Below are 21,587 nucleotides of genomic sequence, written 5' to 3'. Positions count from 1 at the left end.
CAACTGCTTTATCAGGTTTATTCCAATTCAGACAACTTACAGTTCATTAATAATTACAGTTAATAATGGAAAGCTTTTTGACCAAATTTTATATTTGGGAAAGAAAAGGTCTTCTTTCAGTAACCACTTGAAGCAGTTATTGTATTAAAACAGAATAAAGTACTGTGTAAAATAGGCACAGAATTATTTTAGTTTTAAAACCTTTTATTTCAGATAAAGCATGCTGGTATATACAGAAAAGATGTGAGTCAAAGCAAGAGCAATACAGAATGGGCAACATATTCCTTAAAACTTACAAGATGCTTTTAAAAGCTTCAGTGCACCAGCAGTATGATATATTCTTCTCACTCTTAAATCACCTCTAGCAAAATGTCATTTCCCTGCAGATCCTGAGCAACCTTAGCTATCTCTCTTTCATATAATGATAAATTAAGGTTTCCAACACAAAACTTACAGCAATGGTTTCAGTAAATGACTTTTGCCAGTATAATATATTGAAATATAACTTCACATTGCTAATATCTTATTTCAAACAGCATCATTCAACTATGCAAACTAAGTGTGTTATACATTTAGCAAAGTCTAGGCCAATCAGTTTTCCTTTTCAACTTTCTTTCTCTTACTTCATTATCTTTATATCAGTAAAACTGCAAAAATCTCATTCTTTTTCCTCCTAAAGAAATATTGTCAATAAATTCCCTCTCATTTTCTTCTAGAATTAAAATCAAGAGACTACAATAGTGACGTTTTTCTGCATACCGAAGTTTGAGATAATAAAGGAAAAAAAGCTAAACTACTTTATCATGAAGAACATGTCCTGGGCTGTGTCATGATTTCACCTTTGGTGACAGTGAATGGCTAACAGGCTAACAGCAGAAACCTAGTGCCTAGCAGCACATCTTTGCACGAGTGGCAGGCTCAGGCTCTAGGTCAGGCCAGCAGTTAATGTGTTACTGGGACTCTGTGGTTGCCCTCGGACTGGGGGCATTTAGCTTTTAACATTAAGGAGCTGCGCGGACAGGCCGTGATGCCAGTTGCGCAATTTGGCAAAGCGTGGGCTGTTACGTTCCGTTTCAAACCTCTCCCTGTGGCATGAGGAAAGAGAGAGACAGAGACAGAGAGAGACACACATACACAGAAGAAAGAAAGGAGGGAGAAAGAAAGGGGTTAGGGACCATGGCTACCACTCCCCTGCCTTACAACTAGGGCAGTGGCAATTTATTTGGATTTTTTCCTCAGCTTTCAAATCAGCATAGTGAAGGCTGGGTGATGCTTTTTGGACCACGTGTGAAAGGTTTTGCAGTGGTTTATTTTTGAGAAGCAACTTGATATAACTTCTTATTCTTTGACTTGTGCTTGGTATTACAGGGCTGCTTTTGCTAGAAATGCAGTGTAATCCCATTGTTTTCCTCCCAGCAGTTTCTCTTGTCTTCTCCCTTCCTCTCACACAACTAAGGAATCAGTGGAAGTTAACTCATACAAGTGCAAAATGAATGTAAATTTTTTTCCATTCTCTAACACTTAGGTCAGCCCATATATAACCTGCTGTCCTTCCTGCAAGGACCACCAAGCCCAGGTTTCAGCAGTACTTTACTACAGCTTCCTCAGAATTAGTGAGTATTAGTGTTGACATTTTGCATAGATATTTCTGGTCATGTGTGTCAGAAAGCAGAACAACAGGGGATTTACAAAGCAGAGTCCTGTGAAATATTGTCCATCTCCTGCCACCCCTGACTGCAGACTGGGGCGCTCGAGCCATGCTCAGCATCTCTCAGGATTTAATCTTTTCTAGATGCCCTATGACTTAAATTCAGCTTTTGTATATAAAAAGGGGAAGAAGGAAGATGTGAGATGATAGCACAGTCAAGGAGAAGTATATCAAACAGAATGAAAAAGAAAATATTCTCATTATTTGCAAAACTTTTTGCAGTCATTGCAAACAAGGTCATTATTTTCCTCATTATTTACACTCAAAACACAAGACAATTAATTGTGTTAATGCAGTGGGACTTGAGAGTGAAACCAGCCAAACAGAAAGGAGCAGACTGGGCTGGTTTTACTCCTCAGGCTGAGGAAAGCACAAAACAATAAACAGAGTAAATGCCAACAAACTCACTGATATTTCTAAATCTTTTGTGCTTAATAACACATTGCCATGCAAGCAACAGTCCTAAAGGAGTCTTGATGTATGACTTCTCAAGCTATTTTTTATGCTTTTAGGTAATTAAGAGATGTAAAGTATTTGCAGCTGAAACTTTCGGATGGCATTTTTTTTTCCAGCTACACCAGAATATACTAGCTCCAGTGGGTCTGACATATAATTTAAGAACTCCCTTTCTGCTTTGAAGATATTACCCCTCCATTCAAGGAAAAGGTATTCAGAAACATCTGTTTGGCTTGAAATGGATCCCATCTCTCCAGAAAATACTCCACAACAATCATCATACCAGCAATGAAAAGTTTTCATAGCAAGTTATACTTTTATGTGTGCCTTCAAAACAGCAGCAGCATGAGCAAAGGACAGTCATACAACACACTCATTAATATTAACTGACAGGAATGTTCTGCCAACCAAATTCCCAAGTTTATGGGTTTTTTTGAACATATGTCATGAAGTTGGAAGTAGCAATCTAAAAGTGACTCTTTTAATGTAAAACAGTTCTTCCTTAAAATAAGCTACATCTTTCTTCCCTCCACTCCTAAGTGTTTGGAAGAAACCTGATCACCATTCCATGCAATTCCTGCTGGCTACACTGAGGAGCTGACACAAAGAGACAAGAGAAACACCAGAGAGAGATTGCTCTCAGCCTCCCTGGGGCCACAATGATGGATGCCTGCACAGCCAGGGTCCTGCTGCCAAATCCCCAGTGAAGTTTGTCCAATGTTTGAGGTGAGTATCAAGCACCCAGATGGTGCCAGTGGGGTAGGAAGGAGATTCCAGTTCATTCCTTGCACCAGAGCTTACACCAGTTGCACTGTCCCTGTGTAACTACTGATACATGCTCCCTTATGCCTCTACTACCAATGCACACCTTAAACCTGTTCAGCTGTGCCTAAACATAACCAGAAGCATCCTTGGGCAAGAAAAGAATAACACAGCAATACCTAAAGACTGCAGAAAATGTACAAAGCATAGTGGATGTAGTCATGTACTTGGAATTACACTGGATCGAATGTGCAATTTACATGTGTCGATGTGTTATCGGGTAATTATTGTCAACGTATCTCATGCCATGTCAATTTTCCACAATTTTGTCTTTTCCAAAGCCACAGATTAGACCTAGAGAGATTACTTCTTTAAAAACACATACTACTCTCAGATATGAATGGGGCAATGTGAAGTTCAGCACAATGCTTTAAATCCCATCATAATAAGGATTTGGATGTGTGCTATTACATCAAAACAGATAATGCACAATACATGTAATGAGAATTAGGCTTGCTTATTTGAGGGAAGAAATAAATCCCTGAGGGCTATAATGTCAAGCCCAATGTTCAGGCACCCAGCCATGAACGTGGGCGAACTGCAGCGGAGGGTTTACAGCAAACACCAACTGAAAGCATTCTTGTATTCTCACAGGGAAGACAGCAGATCTCTTTCTCACTGATTCAACATTTGCAACCTGCACTGCGATCAAAAGCTCAGAACCTTTAAAGAACCCACAGAGCCGTAAAATATAAAATAGAAAAAGAAGAGGTGGATTGAGTACCCAACACATCAAAAACCCAGCTGGTGGCTTAGAGCAGCTACAGTGAAACAGGGATTTGAAGTATGCAAACAGAAACTAAGGATTGCATGCAGAATGCTTCTGACTCAACTGCAGTTTTTAAGCTCAACATAGTAATATTTAATACATCTATTTCCTGGCTATGCAGGATGATGATAAATCTTTAATTCCATATTATATCTCTGAACATATCCTCTTTTTCAGTGTTTTAGATACATCATATGAAACAAATACATTTATCCATTAGCAAAAGCAGTCCTGTGCTTCCATATTCTACAAATTTAGGTCATATTTATTCCAAACAAAACATAAACCAATGAGTATGGGTATGAATGGAAACAACTCCTTTACTGTATCATTTAAGGAGAATCAAATGTCAATCAGAGGGACATCCAAATAAATTGCTCACATATTTCAGTGCTATCACAACATTACATATTCTTTATCCACTTACACATTCAAGTAGTTACACAGGGCTTGGAACTCATGACATTCACACACCCAGTAAAGTACAGGAAAGTTGCATGAGCAGAGAGCTTTCAGATTTGAGCACACACTTCAGCAATTTTGCACTGTTTTTCCTAAAAACATGCTGATTCATTATCCTTCTCATTCAAATGCCTCTCAATGACAGCACTTTAAATTTAGTGATTTTTAAGTAAATGTGTTAGAATTTTTTAGGACAAAAATATAATAAAGGAAGTTCATATTAATGCCATTTTAAAACATTATTGGGTTATCAGGAAGGAGAATGCTGTATTTTTCACAGGGACTTGCCTACCTTGACCTCCTCAGGGCTTCTTCATCTGGATCTTGCACTGTAGGAAAAAATGATTCAGTTAAAAAACAGAAAGAAAGGAATTGGCTTTATGCTATTTTAAATTCTTTAGAAACTTATCAAAAGCCTATCTAAAGGTGCATTCACACTGACTTGGCAGCAATGGAATTTGAAAGAACATCATGAAGATAGCAGTTCCCTAGAGACAAGAAGGAGGATGTTAGGAAGAAGGTAGCTATTACAACTACTTTCCCATTCATTATTAGCAGTGTTTCACAGCTGTAGGCAATGATTCTATAGAGAGGTCCTGCCGTTTTGTACAAAGCAGGAGAGACAGCAGCAGCACATTAATGGGGGAAGGAAATACTAAATATTTCCCCCTGATGTGGGAAAAGGCCCTGACCTTCCTTCTCTTTACATTAGGAACCACCCGTGAGCTGAGTACCAGGCAGCCATAAAAACATTTCCATAGGCAACAAGGTTAAAGCTCTGTGATACTCAGATCTAGGTTTAGATAACAGGGCTGATAGAGATGTAGATTCCATACAAATGGTGATTCATTTGTTTTTGACCTCCAGAAGTCACTTCTAAACAAGACTATTACAGAAGACATGACATGTTTATCATTTTTGTCTAAAGAATGGACAGCTCTGTATGCCTAGGCTGCAGGAAAACCAAAGATTGCACTGCAGAGACTTGATTTCTAAGTAGGAATAACTATGGGGTCCCAAATGCTCATTTACTGTACAATCTGTTATACTTTTATGCTGAGGCCCTTGGCAAAAGAATTTTCTTTATAAAGCATAAAGCGAGATTGCTCACTTTGATTTCTGAGTTCTCTCAAGTTACATCCAGGATCTTCACCCTTCTGACAACTACATGAGCCTGGACAAGAGTACTCCCTGAATATCAGTGGCCAATACCAGGGCAGCGAGGAAAAGACATGAATCTAAAATCAGGATGAGGGGGATGTTTTGCCATTCAACTTACTGTACTCAGTTCCAGTCATCTGGGCAAGGATGCGGAAGGACTTGGACTGCAGGTTGGCAGAGCGACGGCTCCAGTCCTCACTGTCCTCCTCAGGCTTGTTCTGAGTTTTAAGCACAGCCTGATACACCGGAGAGGCACTGTCTACGTGAGGATCCTTTATAGGGAGGGTACTGCAATTCAGAAAGGGAAATGTTGGAAGCAGCTCTCTGGTCACAGTTTCTCACCCAGCCATCCCCAGAATGGCTTTGAAATGATCACTTCTTAAAAAAATACACAGATCAATTTTATGTTATGGCTCATTCTGTCTCTGAAAGGGCCTGTTTTCATTCAAATCTGTTTGGACATACTTGTTCATGATTCCTCAGCCAATGCAGGTACACAAGCGTGCAGTGGTTAGAATAATATGTGGAGAATAGGCAAAACCATTTATTTCTCCGACCATTTTGGTGACATATTATTTCTTATAGAAACAACTTCATGTTGGTACTGTTTTATGTTTTCTTTAAATTACAGTGTTGAGCCAGTGTACCTTAAGGTTGCAATTAGAAATAAACCCATGTTTCAGTATAAAAACAATGAGGTAGGCTTTTACAGCTTTTTCTAGAGATGATTCTTTTTCAAACTGAATTGAACTTCTATCTGCCATAGTCTGGATTTATTGTCTACTAAACATGTGAAGCACAGGAAGTCTAGACTTGCATTCAAGACTTACATATATAAGTAGTATCTGAAATCTTTAATGACTGAATGTGTCTCAGGATCTTACAACATGCTTAATCATCTTGCAAAGTGATACATCCAGGTGTGCACAGCTAAAGTCAAAGCTACATAGGAAACCTCACTTTGATTTATGATGCAGGCTAGAAACAAGCACAGTAACTTAATAGGTTTTGGTGGGCTTTTTTTCCCCCAGTGAAAATAACTTCTGCATAGCAGAATTAAAATTAACTATTAACAGAGCTGCAGAAATATACAGTGAGGGAATGATGTGTGCTTGGAGCAACTTGGCTCCATGGCTGCTCTAAATACAAGGTCTATTTTTGAAGCAAGTGATTTATTGTAACAGCTTTATGCTATTCCATAAAGAGCTTTGCAAGCAGCAAGCTCAACTTCATGAAAACTGAGAAACAGTTCTGTTTAAAGTTAAGGGCCATTTGGTCCAACAGTTGCTTCCTTGGTTCAGGCTCAAAGTTAGTGCTAAGATACCACTGTGCAGAGAAAATCTACAGAGAAGTTGGGTCTGTGATTTGAAAGCCTGAGAGAAGTCATGAAAAGCCAGGATGTCTGACATCCTACATAGAGTGGGATGCAAATGTTACCAGGTAGTGCTTTAAATATCAGAGTATTTCCAAGCTGACACACTCCTCTTCTTCAGCACTAGGTAACATACACTGGTTTGATGGATTTACACACAATACCATGTATTTATAACCCCCACATATGCAAACTTCTCACTTTCCTGAGGAACCACCCAAGTGCAAACCCCAGTTAAGTTTTTTTTGTGTGTTTCCACACAATCAGCTGTGGGGTGGAATGCAGCTTAGGTGAATTTAGAGAAAAACTTGACTCTTCAGTTTAAGCTCTGCCACGAAACATACAAGTTATGTAAAAAAGTTCCTTAGTGTGAAAGATGGCCTGTAGGAGGAAGCAACGTTTTTGAGCTCCTTTTTTAGCTTGAGTTTCCTAGACCACAGTCCTTACAATATCCAAACACTAGCAGGTACAGAAGGCAGAATGCAGACTTGTTTATTTTGGGAAGGCTCTGCCATCAGTGACTTCCACTAGTGCTGCTCCTGCATGGACAAAGTGGTGCCATAGCCTTCTTTAGGTGGAAGAGGGGAGAGAGAACAGTAGTCCTCCTCTTCTGGTCCATTACACAAGCTAAAGGGCTTGCTGAGGCAGGAAGGAAAGGACAGCAGTGAGTTCTGCCTTCTCCAGGAACAGTCTTTGCATGGCAAAGAGATTCTCTGTAATACCAACACTAAGTCAGAGCAACGCCCTTGGGACTGTTCTGTTGCTGCTTCTGACACTTGGCTATGCTCAAAGTTCTGTCACAGTGATGTTCCCCAAAAGGTGACCCAGTTTTCAAGTCCCCAGGGCACTTCAGGGTGCTTCACATCCAGAACCTGCCCCATATGAATACCAGAAGTGACTGTCTGATGTGGGACAACAGTTAACTTCATATTCCCACAGTGACTTCTTAATCTTGCAGAAGCTTGAAAACCTGCTGTATGGGACAGCAAATTTCCCAGCAGAATGCTGTTCTAGAGTGGATAATAAACCACTGGATAGACACTGCTGCTGATTTCAACCATGGACCACTGTGGCAGCAGTGGTGTGTCAGCACAGACACTTCAAATTCCTCTGCTTAAATCCTCTAGCTCAAATGCTTTCTTTGTATATTATGATCTATGTACAAAAAAGCAGTTCAAAGGTTTATGTACAGATATGCCACTAACGCAAGCATTGTTAAAAAACTAGAGCTGGAGGCTGGACTACAAATTTCACAGTAGCAATGTGTGGCATTAATATGACATATTAATATCCTTATGGTAGATGATTAAGGCAGGAAATGGAGCTTGGTGAATTAACCTCCCCAGCAGAGTGAAACATGCTCATATAAATTGAACTAAATTAATGCAATACACTGGAGTATTTCCAACTCTGTCTTTAATTCAGCAGGCCTTTTTCTTTTTTTAAAAACATAATTATATTGTGGATGAATAACTAGGACATATGAGCCACTCAGCATGGAAGTGTAAAATAGAGCGGATCGCTGATTATGAGCATTTCATAAACCTAAATGTGACAGCTGATTCTTACAAACAGCCTAAAGATGCACATAACCATGTTAATACCTCTGTTATACCTCTTTGTAATTTAATTTCTTTCCATCTGGGTGTGGATGTGCAGAAATATCATGCATCTTTAAGCATATTACTTTAAATTGATGCTACTGAAAACCCATTTTCCCAAATGGGTTGGAGCTGTGCAAGCTTTTAATCTAGAGCCTAAGGTATTCTAGTAGGAGTCAATAAAAATAATTTTCCTTTTTCTTATCATCATTTAAGTCACACATTTTTACCATTAAAACAAGCTTTAAAGATAGTCAAACCTCTCTGAATAAGTAGCAATGGAATTTTATTTTTTGGAGTTCATTATAAACTATGGTTTACTGTGTGAATAACTCCCTGAATACATGACGCAGATTTAATTTCGGCAGATATTAAGTAAAAACTTAGGAATGCTGCAATGTTCTACCCCTGATGTAGACATAAAACAAAATATTGTGACATCAGGTATTAGACTGATTCCAGCTGTTTTAAAAAATGCTCTAAAAGGTAAAAACCCCACAACCCAACAAACAAAAGTTCAGGTAGACTGGTAAATAACCAGCCAAGCTGACTTATTGCAGAGGACACACAAGACCTTAGTTTGTACAACCACATTCTTTATTCTGCTACTTCGACTGTCAGAACTTATTCCCAATAAGGTACTGGATTTGTGTCTTTATAGAACTTGTGAATTTGGCTGAAACTGCATAATGGAATTTAGAAGTCGTTTGACAGAAATCTACTCAAAATGCACTGTCCACATGGTTTTACTCTAGCTACCTAACTCCTGGTTCTGGGTTTAGCAAGATCAATTAAAACAGAAAAACAAAGAGTAGAAAAATATATCAAGTCAGGGCATTCAAAATTTTCTACCTTTAAGTTTCAACATGGAGTCTGAGTCTGAATAATTCTGTCCTTCCCTTTATGTTTTCCGTGGTGATCCAGTAAGTGTGGCTTATTCCAAAGTAACAAGAGTCTGACTCTGATCTCATGAAGATACAAAATCACTGATTTAAAATGGTGAAACTAGAAAATGAATTCCTATCTTAAGCCTGCCTGTCCTTCATCATTGATAAAATAAGTAAACTGTTTCCAGCTGCTGTCTGCCCTTCAGATGTGCAGTCTGAGTGTGCTTACCACCCTACGGATACTTGTGGACAAATGAAAAGGACTAAGATTATTAATTAAGAACCAAGACCAAATTATAGGCTGATAACTGAGACAAAATGAATCGGCACACAATTTGGTCTGCTTTTATATCAAAATCTTCTGATACAAATACTTCCACATTAAGCAAAATCTTAACTCAGACTTGATTGACTAAGCAAGCTAAGGAACATTATGGTTTTCACTGCAAATTAAAGTTCAGAGTATCACAGAGGAAACTAAAGCAAACTTATAAAATGAAAAGGATCCACATATACAGCATTAACTTTATAATCATCTGATCATTTAAATAGGTAATTTTTTTAAACATTACTATTTGGATCATATAAAGCTACAGCATTTAATACAAAGTGCCAATGTATCATAAAATGTCTCCTACAATCCACGCCTATGAAGGATGTGAACTCTTATAGAGAACACAAATGAACTTCTTTGTACTTCACTAATTGGAAGTACGAGTCTATCAACACCTGTGGAGATTCACTGAGTCATGGCCAAAGGTATTGCTTGTGATCCATCATGAGGGACAGCTGTGATGAACAGCAATATTGGTGCAAAAAGTTAGCAGAAAAGACAAATAATTATAAAAAAGAGAGAAAAATGGCCAGCAAAAGGGAGAACAAGCAAATACATAAACCATCCTCATTTTGAATAAGCCTGCAGCTGACATATGGAAAAGAAACTACATTGAAGTGTGTTGCTACAGCTGTATTTTGGTGTCATACCAAAGGAAGGCAAATTCTATTTTAGGCAGAAGTGCACCCGGTAAGAGATAAACCTGGCTACTTTTATTTTACATGTAATTTCAGTAAAGCTATTATAACTCTGGACAAGTTAATCAGGTAAGATTACCAAAGACATGCATTGGAAAAGCAGAGTTATTAAAGATCAGGGAATTTTGCCATAGTCCAAAGGATCTGTGTAAAACACATGTACTGTATGTAAACTGGGGATAGGGAAAATACAGCAAAACATTCCATTCTGAAGAACAAAACAGTAGCCAGTGCTAAATAAATATTTTACATTTTTCATGTCTCAATAAAAATTCCATCCCCCTTTTCTGTCCTTTCTGAGCTATGCATACAATAGTGACTATTATAAATCATGGTTGCCAGGAATGAAAAGCCATCCAATATCATATACAGAGCATTAGATGTATTTTTGTGGGGTTTACCAGTTCTAGGAGGAATACAAAAAAGCTAGGTTAAATTAACGTACCCCTGACCATGGTAGGGGCTTGGAACATGAATGTCCCTTCCAATAACAAACCATGCTATGATTTTCTGGTGATCCATCCTTTTAAATTCAAAAACATGGAAGTGCTTTTCGACACTGTCTAGGATTGATACACATTTTTCACCCAGGAAAAAAGGAAGAGTCCAGGAAGAGCAAATGTGTCATGCAGGTAGGGATGTTACAAGTACCATGCAGAGAAAGAGCATTCCACAGAAGGAAATAACCTTACCCAGCAAATTCTCCACCCTGGGCTTGTGCCTGGCCTGCAATTGCATCCATGATAGCATCCTGGGAATACATGCTGATCGGGGTGTTATACTGCGCGTGAATTATGGTAGCCTTGCCGCCAAGGCCCTTCACCTCAATGGGTTTGTGGGTAGACAGGGCAGAGTCCTTCAGGACATTGGGGTTGAAACGCTCCGTGAAGTCCGTGCTGGGTTATGCAAGAGTGAGGTTCCATGGGGAAGGAAGGGAGGGGAAGAAAGGAGAGAGGCGTGAAGTTAAGTGAGGGAAGCACCACCAAGAGAGGAGTGTGCATGTCTGTTCATGGCATCTCACCAAATTTTCTCATCAGGAAAGCACAGACAATATAAGTACCAAGCCACAGCGAAAAGATGGCTGTGCTAATGGATGTCATTTTTGGGTTGGCTTACGATGTATAGAAAGGAAAAAATGGTGAAATAGCTGTCACTGTATTAAAATCTCAAAAAAAAAATCTGTAAGTATTTGTGCAATACTTACATATTCAAAAATTCTGTTATTATATGCATATATACATCTAAGTGTATACAAACATGCACATGTATATATGCATGTCCATGGGAAGTACATGCACAGTGCAGAGAATTCCCATATTTTTTTTCATCCATTTGTGTTTTCAGAAGGGTCTTACAAAGGTCTAGAAAGTACAGTGAAGAGATATCAGGTTCTCTATTATTTAGAAGATTTCAGTACTTTCTCTGTGTTATTAATCACAGTGAAATTTAGTACTAGCACCTTTTAATCTTCAAGGCTTTCCTTACAAAGACTAAATCTTCCCAAAATCGCTGTACAGACAGCCTGAAGTGCTGCTATGGCATGATAAATGCTCAGCCCCAGATCAAAATATCCAACATTGCAACCAATGGGACAAGTGCAGTTGAAGAGTTGCTGCCTTAGTTTCCAGTGACTCCATTTACAAGGAAAGACTTTATATTTGACAGACTGAGCCCCTAAAGCAAGTTAACTGAAGCTTCCATGACACCAGAACGAGTCAGTTTGATGTCAGACTGCAGCCAAAGAGCAGCTGGTTTTCTTGTAGGACTGAGTTGTGGATAATTCTAGTCCTATAGCCATGGACTGAGCACTGTCCAGAGTTCCAATGACCAATGGCCAGCAGGAGTGATTCCATACACTCACCAAACTGGACAAAACTGGGAATTCCATCCTTTGTGACATAACAGATATTTCATAAATGTTTCATTCAGAACTGAACCCAAAAGCTGGAAATAGGTATTTCTCCCCCTGCAAAAGAACTGCTGAAGAATTTAATTCTGTTTGATTGGAACAATTTTCCTTTTCACTTTAAGACATTGGATTGCAAGGATATTGGCTAATACTGTTTTTTCTCTTTACACACAAAACAGTGTGCCTGTTTACCATGGGTAGCCTCAGAGGGTGAGAGTTAAAACTCAATCCAGCATGATGAAAAAGGTAAACTCATGTAAGGCTGGCAGCCATCTGACTTAATTATCTGGAGACTATCACATGTGCTGTGCCAGCCACACCTCTGAAGCCAGCCAGAGGACTCCACTCTGTTTTCAGCCTTTTGTTTGGTGGGATGCCCTGACTGAGGATGGACAGAGATACAGTCATATATAACTGCAAATCCTTGATAGAACATCGACAGCCACATGCACAAGGACCAGAGACACACAGGTGCACATGCTGCATCACAGCCACAGCCTTCACTTGCACATGCCAACATTTTAAGGGAGGGAACTGGGAAGCAGCATTATGCATTCAAAAAAAGTGAAAATTCTCTTTTTTACCAAGACATTCTCACATTTAAAACACATCTCCCTTAACTATTCATCAACTCTGACAATCCTATAATTACAATGGCATCATCTCTGGAGGGGTGATGTGCAGAGACGTGCAGGTTGCTGTACTGAGCATGCACATGCCTGACTTCAACAGTATCTCTTTTCTGTGTAACACCCTAAACAATCGCATGATAATTACAAACACACAGGTCCTCAAGATCTTGAATTTAGTGTTCTCTTTCTTTCACACTGTTGGAAGTACTAAAGAGATTCTAAACTCAAGATCTGAGAAGATTGTGTGAAGGAAAGGACAGAGGTTAAATATGGCACCTTTAAAAAATAATGTTCTAAGCAATTTGTTTCCACAGTCAGTTATAGAAATCAAAGCTACTAATGTTAGAACAGCCTAAACTTCCCTCATGGTAGCAGCAGGAGTCATTTGGGCTTTCACTTGTGGTCTTTAAACAATTTTAGTGATGTCTTTCAAGAGGTTTTAGTCACATTATGTACACCTAAGCCAAACTTCCAGTAAAGTGCTAACAGGATTCCAATAAAAATAACAGAAAAAATGTACAGATAGCGAACTGCTGAGCTCTTTTTCCAACTCTGGAAGCAAACAGAAGATATTAGTGCTTGTAAGGAGTGCTGGGCTCTAGGACAAAGTGGCAGAGGTAAGGCTGCAGAGACAGCACCTCTGCAAAATGAACGGGATCTTTCTCCTAAGCTACAAAAGATCAGGAAAAATAAATCCCAAAGCAAGTAAGATTACAAACACCCCTATAAAGTGACTTCTGCTCTCTAAGACAATCCTGTCAGAATAATTATTAATGTAAACTAGCTAGGATTTTTCACTCCAAAGGACTTACATCATCACACCCACACTTCACTGAAATCAACAGAGAATGCAAGATCAATGTAAATTATATGTACTAAATATTATTTCAACTTTATGTATTCTAATACTCCTAACTTTGTACTGTCAGTTTAAATTTGACATTTTACTATTAGATTATTTATTTCATAATCAGTTTAACCCAGTCTCCAGCAATTTATGGACAACACTCAGGTCAGAGGCAAAAAGCAAGAGTTTAGAGACAATCGTCTGCCTCTAGAAAACTAAAGGTCAAAACTGAGGACTCTCTGAAATCTCCTAAATAAAGCAGGTCAATCGCATTTTCAAGTCAATAGTTATTTCTTTTTTGGGCAATAGATTTATCAAGGTAAATCAATTAATAGATTTTTTTCCCCATATCAATATCTTACTGCAACCTAAATTTGAATTTTAGCAGACTTTAGAAATTAATTTAACATTGAAGCTTAAAGTACTTTACTAATAATGCAGCAAAAAAGGCTCAGAAAACGCTCTCCAAACTCCGAGGGCATGAAGATGACTTAAAGATTCAAGAGGACTTAAACCTGCCCATAGAAGAACAACCACCTGAAAGCTTTTAGAACTGGGCAGGCTCAGGTGGCAGCTCCATCCACAGCATTAGAGGAACACTGAGAAATGCCAAGTGGGAGCACTGCTGGACAGCAGGAGCAGTGCAGGGCGCCTGCCACACCAAGCAGATGTTTAAAAAAATACTTGCACTTGCAAGCAGACACAGCAGGAACACAGGGGATCATGCTACCCCAGAAAACACATCTTCACACACAGCGTCACACAAATATCTGGCACTACACAGAGGTGATACTAACTTGGCAGCGGTGTTGGTTATGACCTAGAAGAAGAGAAAGAGAACAAATAACATCAAAACCAACCACACAGAAAAGTCAATAGTTTGTAGAGTGCAAAGGGCAAAAGATATTTACAAAAGGTTACTACAGCTCTTCTCAGACCATCTAAAAATAAGAATAAAAAGTAAATGTATGCCTAAAAACACCAACATGATTAACAAAGGAAAAAATGCAGGGATTATAGTTGATCCACCAGGACTTAGTAGGGTACCGTGGCATTTTGGCTGACTGTTGAACACAATCTTATTGCTGTGGATCCTTAAAAGTACTACTACCAAAGTGAAGGGAGGAGGGAGCAGAGGGAAAAAAGGAGGATTTTCAGAGAATATTCTCAACTGAAAATGGAAAATGAGTGGTAGAGACTATATTTTTCTCTTAGATACTGAATATTCAGAGATAAAGTCTGTTCTCAGGCCACCCTCAGAATTGGTTTTGCAAGACTGATTTTTAAGTATTTTACATGCTGGAGAAGATCCAAATAATATATTGGCAAATGTTTTAAAGCTAAAACTAAGGAAAATGCCTTTGTATATAACAAAGCATTTGCCTAGCTATGACTGCACCTACATTATGCCAAGAGGTGTGCAAGCCAATTAACTTTGGAATAGTCATTCCTAATTTATTCCACATGAAATAAAGCAAGCCACACTTGCTATATGTTCTTTAGGACTATCCATATCAGTATATTTTATTCCAACTGGTTCCATACAGTATGGAAAAGCTATGTTCACACTCCATTCCTGCATCTTTGTATAAACCAGTGATGGTGCTTGCATAAAGCTGGGAGTGCAGAACAGAGTGTGCTCAGTCTGGACTACAGTGCTCTTCCCAATAACTCTTTCTGGTGGTTGCACAAATAGCAGTAATGGGCTGTGATATTTATTTTAACTTTTTTTCCCCTGAAGCTCAGAATACCCACATTCTGCTCTTTTCTTGGTTGAAGAGTAATTAATCCTATTTTGTGCAAAATAAAGAGGAAGAGATCCGCCGTCCGTTAATAAACTTTTCTTTTTACTTGACTGTATGGAATGCTGTTGACAGAACTGGGCACTGAGGATTCCAACTCGCTGCTGTGACATTTCTGTGTCTGGGACTGATACAAAATACTGGACATCAAAGCTACACTGTTAAAGAGTGACATTCCAAGTGGATTTGGCCCCTCCTGCTTTTTCCTTGCAGAACCTTTGATATTAGTGCTTTTTCCTACCTATGATCCTTTTGCCTTGGCTCATCGAACAGCACTTTTCACAATCAAGAGGACTCTAATGAGCCAAAGCTGCAGTAAAGGTTTGCACTTCGGTATTTCCATGGTAAAGCAACCACAGATCACCCTCTGCAGCTACTGGTCAGACTCTAAGATTTGGAAATATTCTTCTAGCTTTATAAACCCTAGATTAAGCCAAATGTTCTTACAGGAACTGCTAGAGATATATTAGGAACAAGCTGCAGCCTGTAAACACGTCAGTGATCCTACATCCATTTTAGGTGCATGTGAAACAGCTGGGCACTCATTTACAATGAAACCAAGTGTAATGGTATCATTTTCTGACTCATCCACACATCTACCATACCTATAAAATAACATTTTCAAGGCAGAACTACCAAACCCTTAAAATACAACCTTATTAAAGGAATATAAAAGTATGTCCAAATAAAAGAAACATCATGTGCACACACTAAGAGCAGGTCACTAGTCACATCTCAGTAAAGATTTTTGAGATGTGAAGAGGCTGCTATAGTTTCCTTCAAAAACAGTAATGCTTTGCTTCTCCTTATATTTAGGATATGATGAGAAAATTCCTCCCAGTTCAAAGCCACAATAATTTTAGCTTGCCTCTATACATGGGACATGTCTGGAACACCCAACCTGCTGCTCACAGAGGTCACTCAGTAAGAGGCCAGTAACCCAAGCCACCTGGCACGTACTTGTGGGACAGGTATTTACTGCCCTTGACCTACAGTGTGAAAAATAACTTACACTGGAATGAAAAAGATGCATGTTACAAACTATGACTCACTGTTCATATTTATTCATACACTCCAGAGCTTTCAGCACATCACGTTCCACACTCCTAACAGGCTATCTTATTTTTCACCTTGGGTCAGAGTGATAAAGCTTTAATATAAAGTGTATCAGACAAACAGATGCTTTGTTATTCTTCACAGATCAAGGAAGAAATCCCAAAATTAATTTCAGCTTCTTGATAGGATTTTCCAAAGGGTTTAGCTAAACCTGTAACAGCAATTCACACAATTAAGTTTAAGTCATCTGGTGAAAAGGGCACAGAACTGAAACATACCTTAATATCACTCCTCATGCTTGAACTTTCTCACAGCTTTTACCATACAGCTAAATGCATGTTTGTGAAAGCACAATGAGTTCAGTTTTGGAGCACCACAGTATCACAACCATGTTGTATTATATGGAAAGAATGTTCCCAGTAAAGACCAGAGCTAATTTTTCAGTGCTCACAGTGCTTCCTTATTACCATATATGCACTGTGAGACTGAGATTATCATGGATGCCACCAAGTCCCAAGATAGTTACGGGTTCCATGTTTTTCTCCACAGAGCAGGAGGCAAGATACTTCTTACTTCATGGATAACAGTCAAGTGGGAGTGGGAATGACAGCACTATTGAGCTCTGAATTTTCTCTGCATGTCAACAGAGATGTACAGTTCTCTAAATCTCAGAGAAGTTACCAGACAAGATACATTTATTTAGTGCTTCTGGGCTCTTTCATCTTTTCAGAATGTTCCTGCACAGCAGGAAAAGTTTTTTTTTGTTTGTTTGTTTGTTCATCAGTGTTCCAGATGGTAAAGGCAGATAGCAGTTCCCTAAAATTTTATTCCAACTAAATAGAAAGGCTCACACTGACTTTGGTGAGTGATGGATACAGTTGTGTTGTAATTCTAATAACAAACAGTCACAATGCTGAGCCATCCAAAATTCAGCCCCTCCACCATCACCCTTGCAGGTATTAAGGAGGATTATAAACATAGTGGAGGAAAAGACAACAAGATATCCACCCAGGAAACTCTGTATATTGAAATAAGACAAGAATTGGTATTCTTCAGGAAACTGTAAATTAAGAGACAAGTATTCTGAGGTTGATTTTGCTGATCTTGGTAACTAACTGAAATTATTTTTTTAAAGGTAATTGCGTTACTTAATTATCAAGTATAAGGAGGGAGGATAGAATTTTCTTAGATAAGTTAATTAGGATTGTTAATGTTGAGTGCTCAAGAGAGTGGCAGTGAATCACATAAAATTGCTTGAATCATTTAGAACAGGTGTATATGCTCTTTTAATAGGATGAAATATCCCTACTTTTCTACAACTTAAAACCTCTTGGTTTTATTTTTGCAAAGAGATGCTGCAAATGGATATAAAGTACTTGAAGATATACAGTTGCTATCAGACCTTGAGAAGATTGTCAGAATTTTCTGGTTTTCCTTATGTAGCCAAGTCCCTAGTGTCAAAAAACACTTTTCCCCATATTCCTAACAAGAAATTTATCTTCATTTAAAATAAAAACCCAAACCACAAATAAACTAAAAAATTAGATTTGTTTGATGATTTATACATGGAGGCAAAAAAATTAGGAAAACCTGTTTCTTCCTGCTTTTTCTCACGTACAGCAGTCCAAGCTCCTCACTTCACAACCTACTAATAAAATAGTTGACTTAAAATATAGGAATATGGAAAACCTTGACAGCATGGGCTCAAACTATCTGGGCAGTATCTGGAGATCATTCCTTGTTATGGCAAAGTTAACATTAAAGATAATAGACGCAAGATGCAAGAGGATGCAAAATATTGCAGTTCTGACTCATTCTGCATAGGAAAGCCAACACATTAAGGCAGGAATTACAGCAGGACACTCCAGTAGCTGGGTATGTCGGATTTGCTGGACAAAGCAATTTCTCTCTAGCACAGTACCAAAGATCTGGTGTGGTTTATAGCAGCTGCTCTGATGTCTGACAGCAATACTTGGTTCTCTGAGATTCCATGCATTAGCTAGAACTGCTGAATGGCACAACCCTGAGATGATTACAGTTACTTCAGTCCTAGTGTTCCCCCTCATGCTCTGCTGACTATTGCCAATCCATGCTGCACGCCACATACCAACAACCATTGTTCTGTAATGGCAATGTGGGTATGTTTTGGGGGCTACTGGAAAACTTAATTATTGATCCAGACTTTAATAATGACTGCTAGACAAATGCACAATAGAGTAAGCACCATTACATTCACTGCTCAGCAAGTTCATTACTTATTGCAATTATTAAAGATGTTACCATGTTACCTACCCTCTAGGAAGTCCACCTTCCGAAGCCCTTCGGTTGAGACTCAATTTATGCATCTCAGCCATTTCCCTCAGGGTCTCTGCCGAGTAAAGGCCAATGGGGTTGTTATACTGCCTTGCAGGGCTCAGCTGGTGAGCAGGGCTACTGCCACCAGCCAAAGCTGGGCTTGCTTTGGAACCTAACGAGCTCTTGGCAGGTGAAATGTCAGGAGTCACAGACTGAGAGGACATGGAAGATCTAACTGTGGTAGTCTTTAGGTAGGAAGAGCTATTTGAAAGGCTGATCTCTTGCTGGTTGAGGTAGCCTGAAAAGGTTCCATTGGTTGCTAAAACACTACCCATAGGCCCCGTCGCCGTGTTAGTTAGAGGGCTGAAGGTTGTTCTGTTGCCATTCATTTCCCAAGCAGGTTCCTGTAGTAGCAAACATGCAGGCCAAGAAAAGAAAAAAAAGAAAAGAGCAATCATAGAACACATGCAAAAATAACATATTTGCAATTAATGCTGTAAACATAGTCATAAACTAGCAATAAATAGATTGGGGCCAAAGCATTCAAACTTTCAGGGAAGATTTTCAACAAAGAAATGCATTGTTTCAAAATAAGGAAAGCAAAACCAACTCAGGCATTCTTTTACTAGGTTTTAGTTGAAATCAACAAATAAAGCTTAACATTAAGAGAGCATTTGCTACTAGTCAACCTCACAGCAATAATTTTATATTAAGGCAATACTGTCCATTAATTTCTAGGATAATTAAGAAATCTTAAAAAAAGTCTTGAGGTAAGAATAATTTTAGATCATGTACAACCATAGAAGTCAATGCCATTATTATAAACACAAAAGGATTCTAGACCACACCGTTCTGTTTTCTATGAGTGCACTTGAGGTTATGGAAATGATGCACTGCTTTCCTGGGCTCTGGTTCATGCTGATCAGGCCATGCAGCAGGGTTAGCAGAGACACCAACAGGACTCAAGAACAGGTACTGCTCCATCAAGAGGCTGCTCCTATGCTGATCATTCCTGCTTAATTTCCAATTGAGGGAGTGTGTGCTTGAGTATGTAGGTATGTGTGTGATCATACAGTCCTGTCCCACATAATATTCCTAACTGGGACAGCAGCGGGTATTGCCTTACCCAAAGGAATCTCTCCTACAATATCTATACCCATAGAAGCCTGTGCTGGTATTCAGATTCAAAACAGTCTACCAAAAACTCATCCTGGAAAAACACAGTCCAACACTTGAGTTTCATAAATGATTCATTATAAATGCACCTTAGTGAAATCAAAATAAGAGAAGATATCAAAAAAGAAAAATGCTCACAGTTAAGAGGCCCAGTAATGCTGGCTACTTGCTGAATCCAGCTCAAGGGACAGGGACAGGCAGGGGACATCAGCCTGAAGCAGGAATGGAGCTCACAATCTGGCCTCAATGATAGCCAGTTCGAGAGCAGGTGGTGGCCTGCAGTGAGATTTTGCCTCATTCACTGGCAATGCAATCGTCATCTTTAACACCTTGCACTCATCTTCCCCTTCCATGAAATACAGGTCTGAGAATAATTTGGCCTCTAATTCCATGCTTTTGCTAGTATTGGTTATCATTAATGTAATTTACTAATTTGAACACTATGGTTCAGGAGAAAAATATTTTTATTGCCCTTTTGGATTTTTCTATATTGCATGTATAAATTTAGGGAGCACACATTTGAAAAAAATATCAAGATAATATGCCTTGATTAATTAAAATTTATTGGAAAAAAACCCTAAAAGTCTAAGGATATAAGTAATCATAACATTAAACACATGTTGAATCAAAAATGTAAGGCAGATAAAATTAACTAAGAAAATTTTTCTTAGTGATAAACAGGAAGAGATTTTAGCTGGCATTAATATCTGCTTGAGGCTGTAGAAACAGATAATCCTAAAAGCATTTTCAGACCATGCCTTTTTACATAAATACATTTGCAATACATACTTTGGTTATTATACCCTGACACTGAAAACAGCAAACAACAATCCCTTCCAGTGGCCTATTGAAAGCTTCCGGAAATAATTAAATAAACAGAAAACAGGGCTTCTCTCTAAAAAAGTGTTCAAAAAGAGGCACAAATGCACAAGGTCACGTTCAAAAATCAAGTAATCACTTGGGCAAATAATTTTTACATGCCAGAGGGACAAAACAATTATTAAATAAAAAATAAACACAGATGTAACAGAGAAGGAAAAGGATATGCTGGAGTTATATTCATTTGTTACCCTGAAAACTCTGGCTTTTACTTAATGGTGGGTTTCTCCCTTCACCCCAAAACAAAAGGATATGCAAGAAAAGCTGATTGTAAAGTATCAGTTTCAACTGCTAATGAGAGAAATGCCACATATTTCCTTAGCTCTAATGCATTTTCATAGTCTTGGTGTTACTGGACAGTAACAATAGGCAAAGGGAAAATCATAGGACAGCCCTAAAAAAAGATGGCTGAATATTTTGCTCCCTTTTGGCACAAATGGAGTTGTGGTTTTGCTCCTCAAATGATCCCTAGCTGGAGTACCAGCATACTGGCAGATCAGCATTGGAATTCTTAAGAACCTAGCAGTGCCAGCTTAGCAATCGCCATCTTGAGTTCATATTTTGGATAGTTTTAGGGTAGTTGTTTTTCCTGTCTTGTGGGGGAAAAAATGGATGAAACAGGAAGTGTCTAAGGGAGCGGCTGTACTTATAAATAATTACTGCCCCACCACCAGCATATTTAGCTCTTCCCTTTTGTGACCAACAAAAAAATCTCTGATTC

At 38.7% G+C, this 21,587-nt stretch overlaps 1 protein-coding gene across 9 annotated transcripts in view; it reads right to left on the bottom strand.

Annotated features, from left to right (window-relative positions):
- LDB3 (LIM domain binding 3) overlaps positions 1 to 21,587 on the bottom strand; it is a 115,642-nt gene that overhangs the window by 39,025 nt on the left and 55,030 nt on the right. For 6 of the 9 annotated variants that reach the window (XM_041405068.1, XM_041405067.1, XM_041405069.1 and 3 more), the window contains exons 5-7: positions 18,809 to 19,215; positions 5,497 to 5,666; positions 4,510 to 4,546 (exon numbers count right to left, since the gene is read on the bottom strand). In XM_041405068.1, coding sequence (XP_041261002.1) covers positions 4,510 to 4,546; positions 5,497 to 5,666; positions 18,809 to 19,215 — 614 coding nt within the window. Of the gene's footprint in view, positions 1 to 186; positions 1,086 to 4,509; positions 4,547 to 5,496; positions 5,667 to 10,962; positions 11,167 to 14,455; positions 14,479 to 18,808; positions 19,216 to 21,587 lie in introns of those variants that run through there. The other 3 variants (XM_041405072.1, XM_041405075.1, XM_041405076.1) reach the window with 2 other exon arrangements.

The sequence above is a fragment of the Onychostruthus taczanowskii genome, unplaced genomic scaffold (assembly GCF_017590055.1).
Source record: "Onychostruthus taczanowskii isolate IOZ18803 unplaced genomic scaffold, ASM1759005v1 scaffold22, whole genome shotgun sequence".
Lineage (NCBI taxonomy): Eukaryota > Metazoa > Chordata > Aves > Passeriformes > Passeridae > Onychostruthus > Onychostruthus taczanowskii.
The sequence above is the reverse complement of the archived record's forward strand: the minus strand, read 5'-3'. Positions and strand labels throughout refer to the sequence as shown.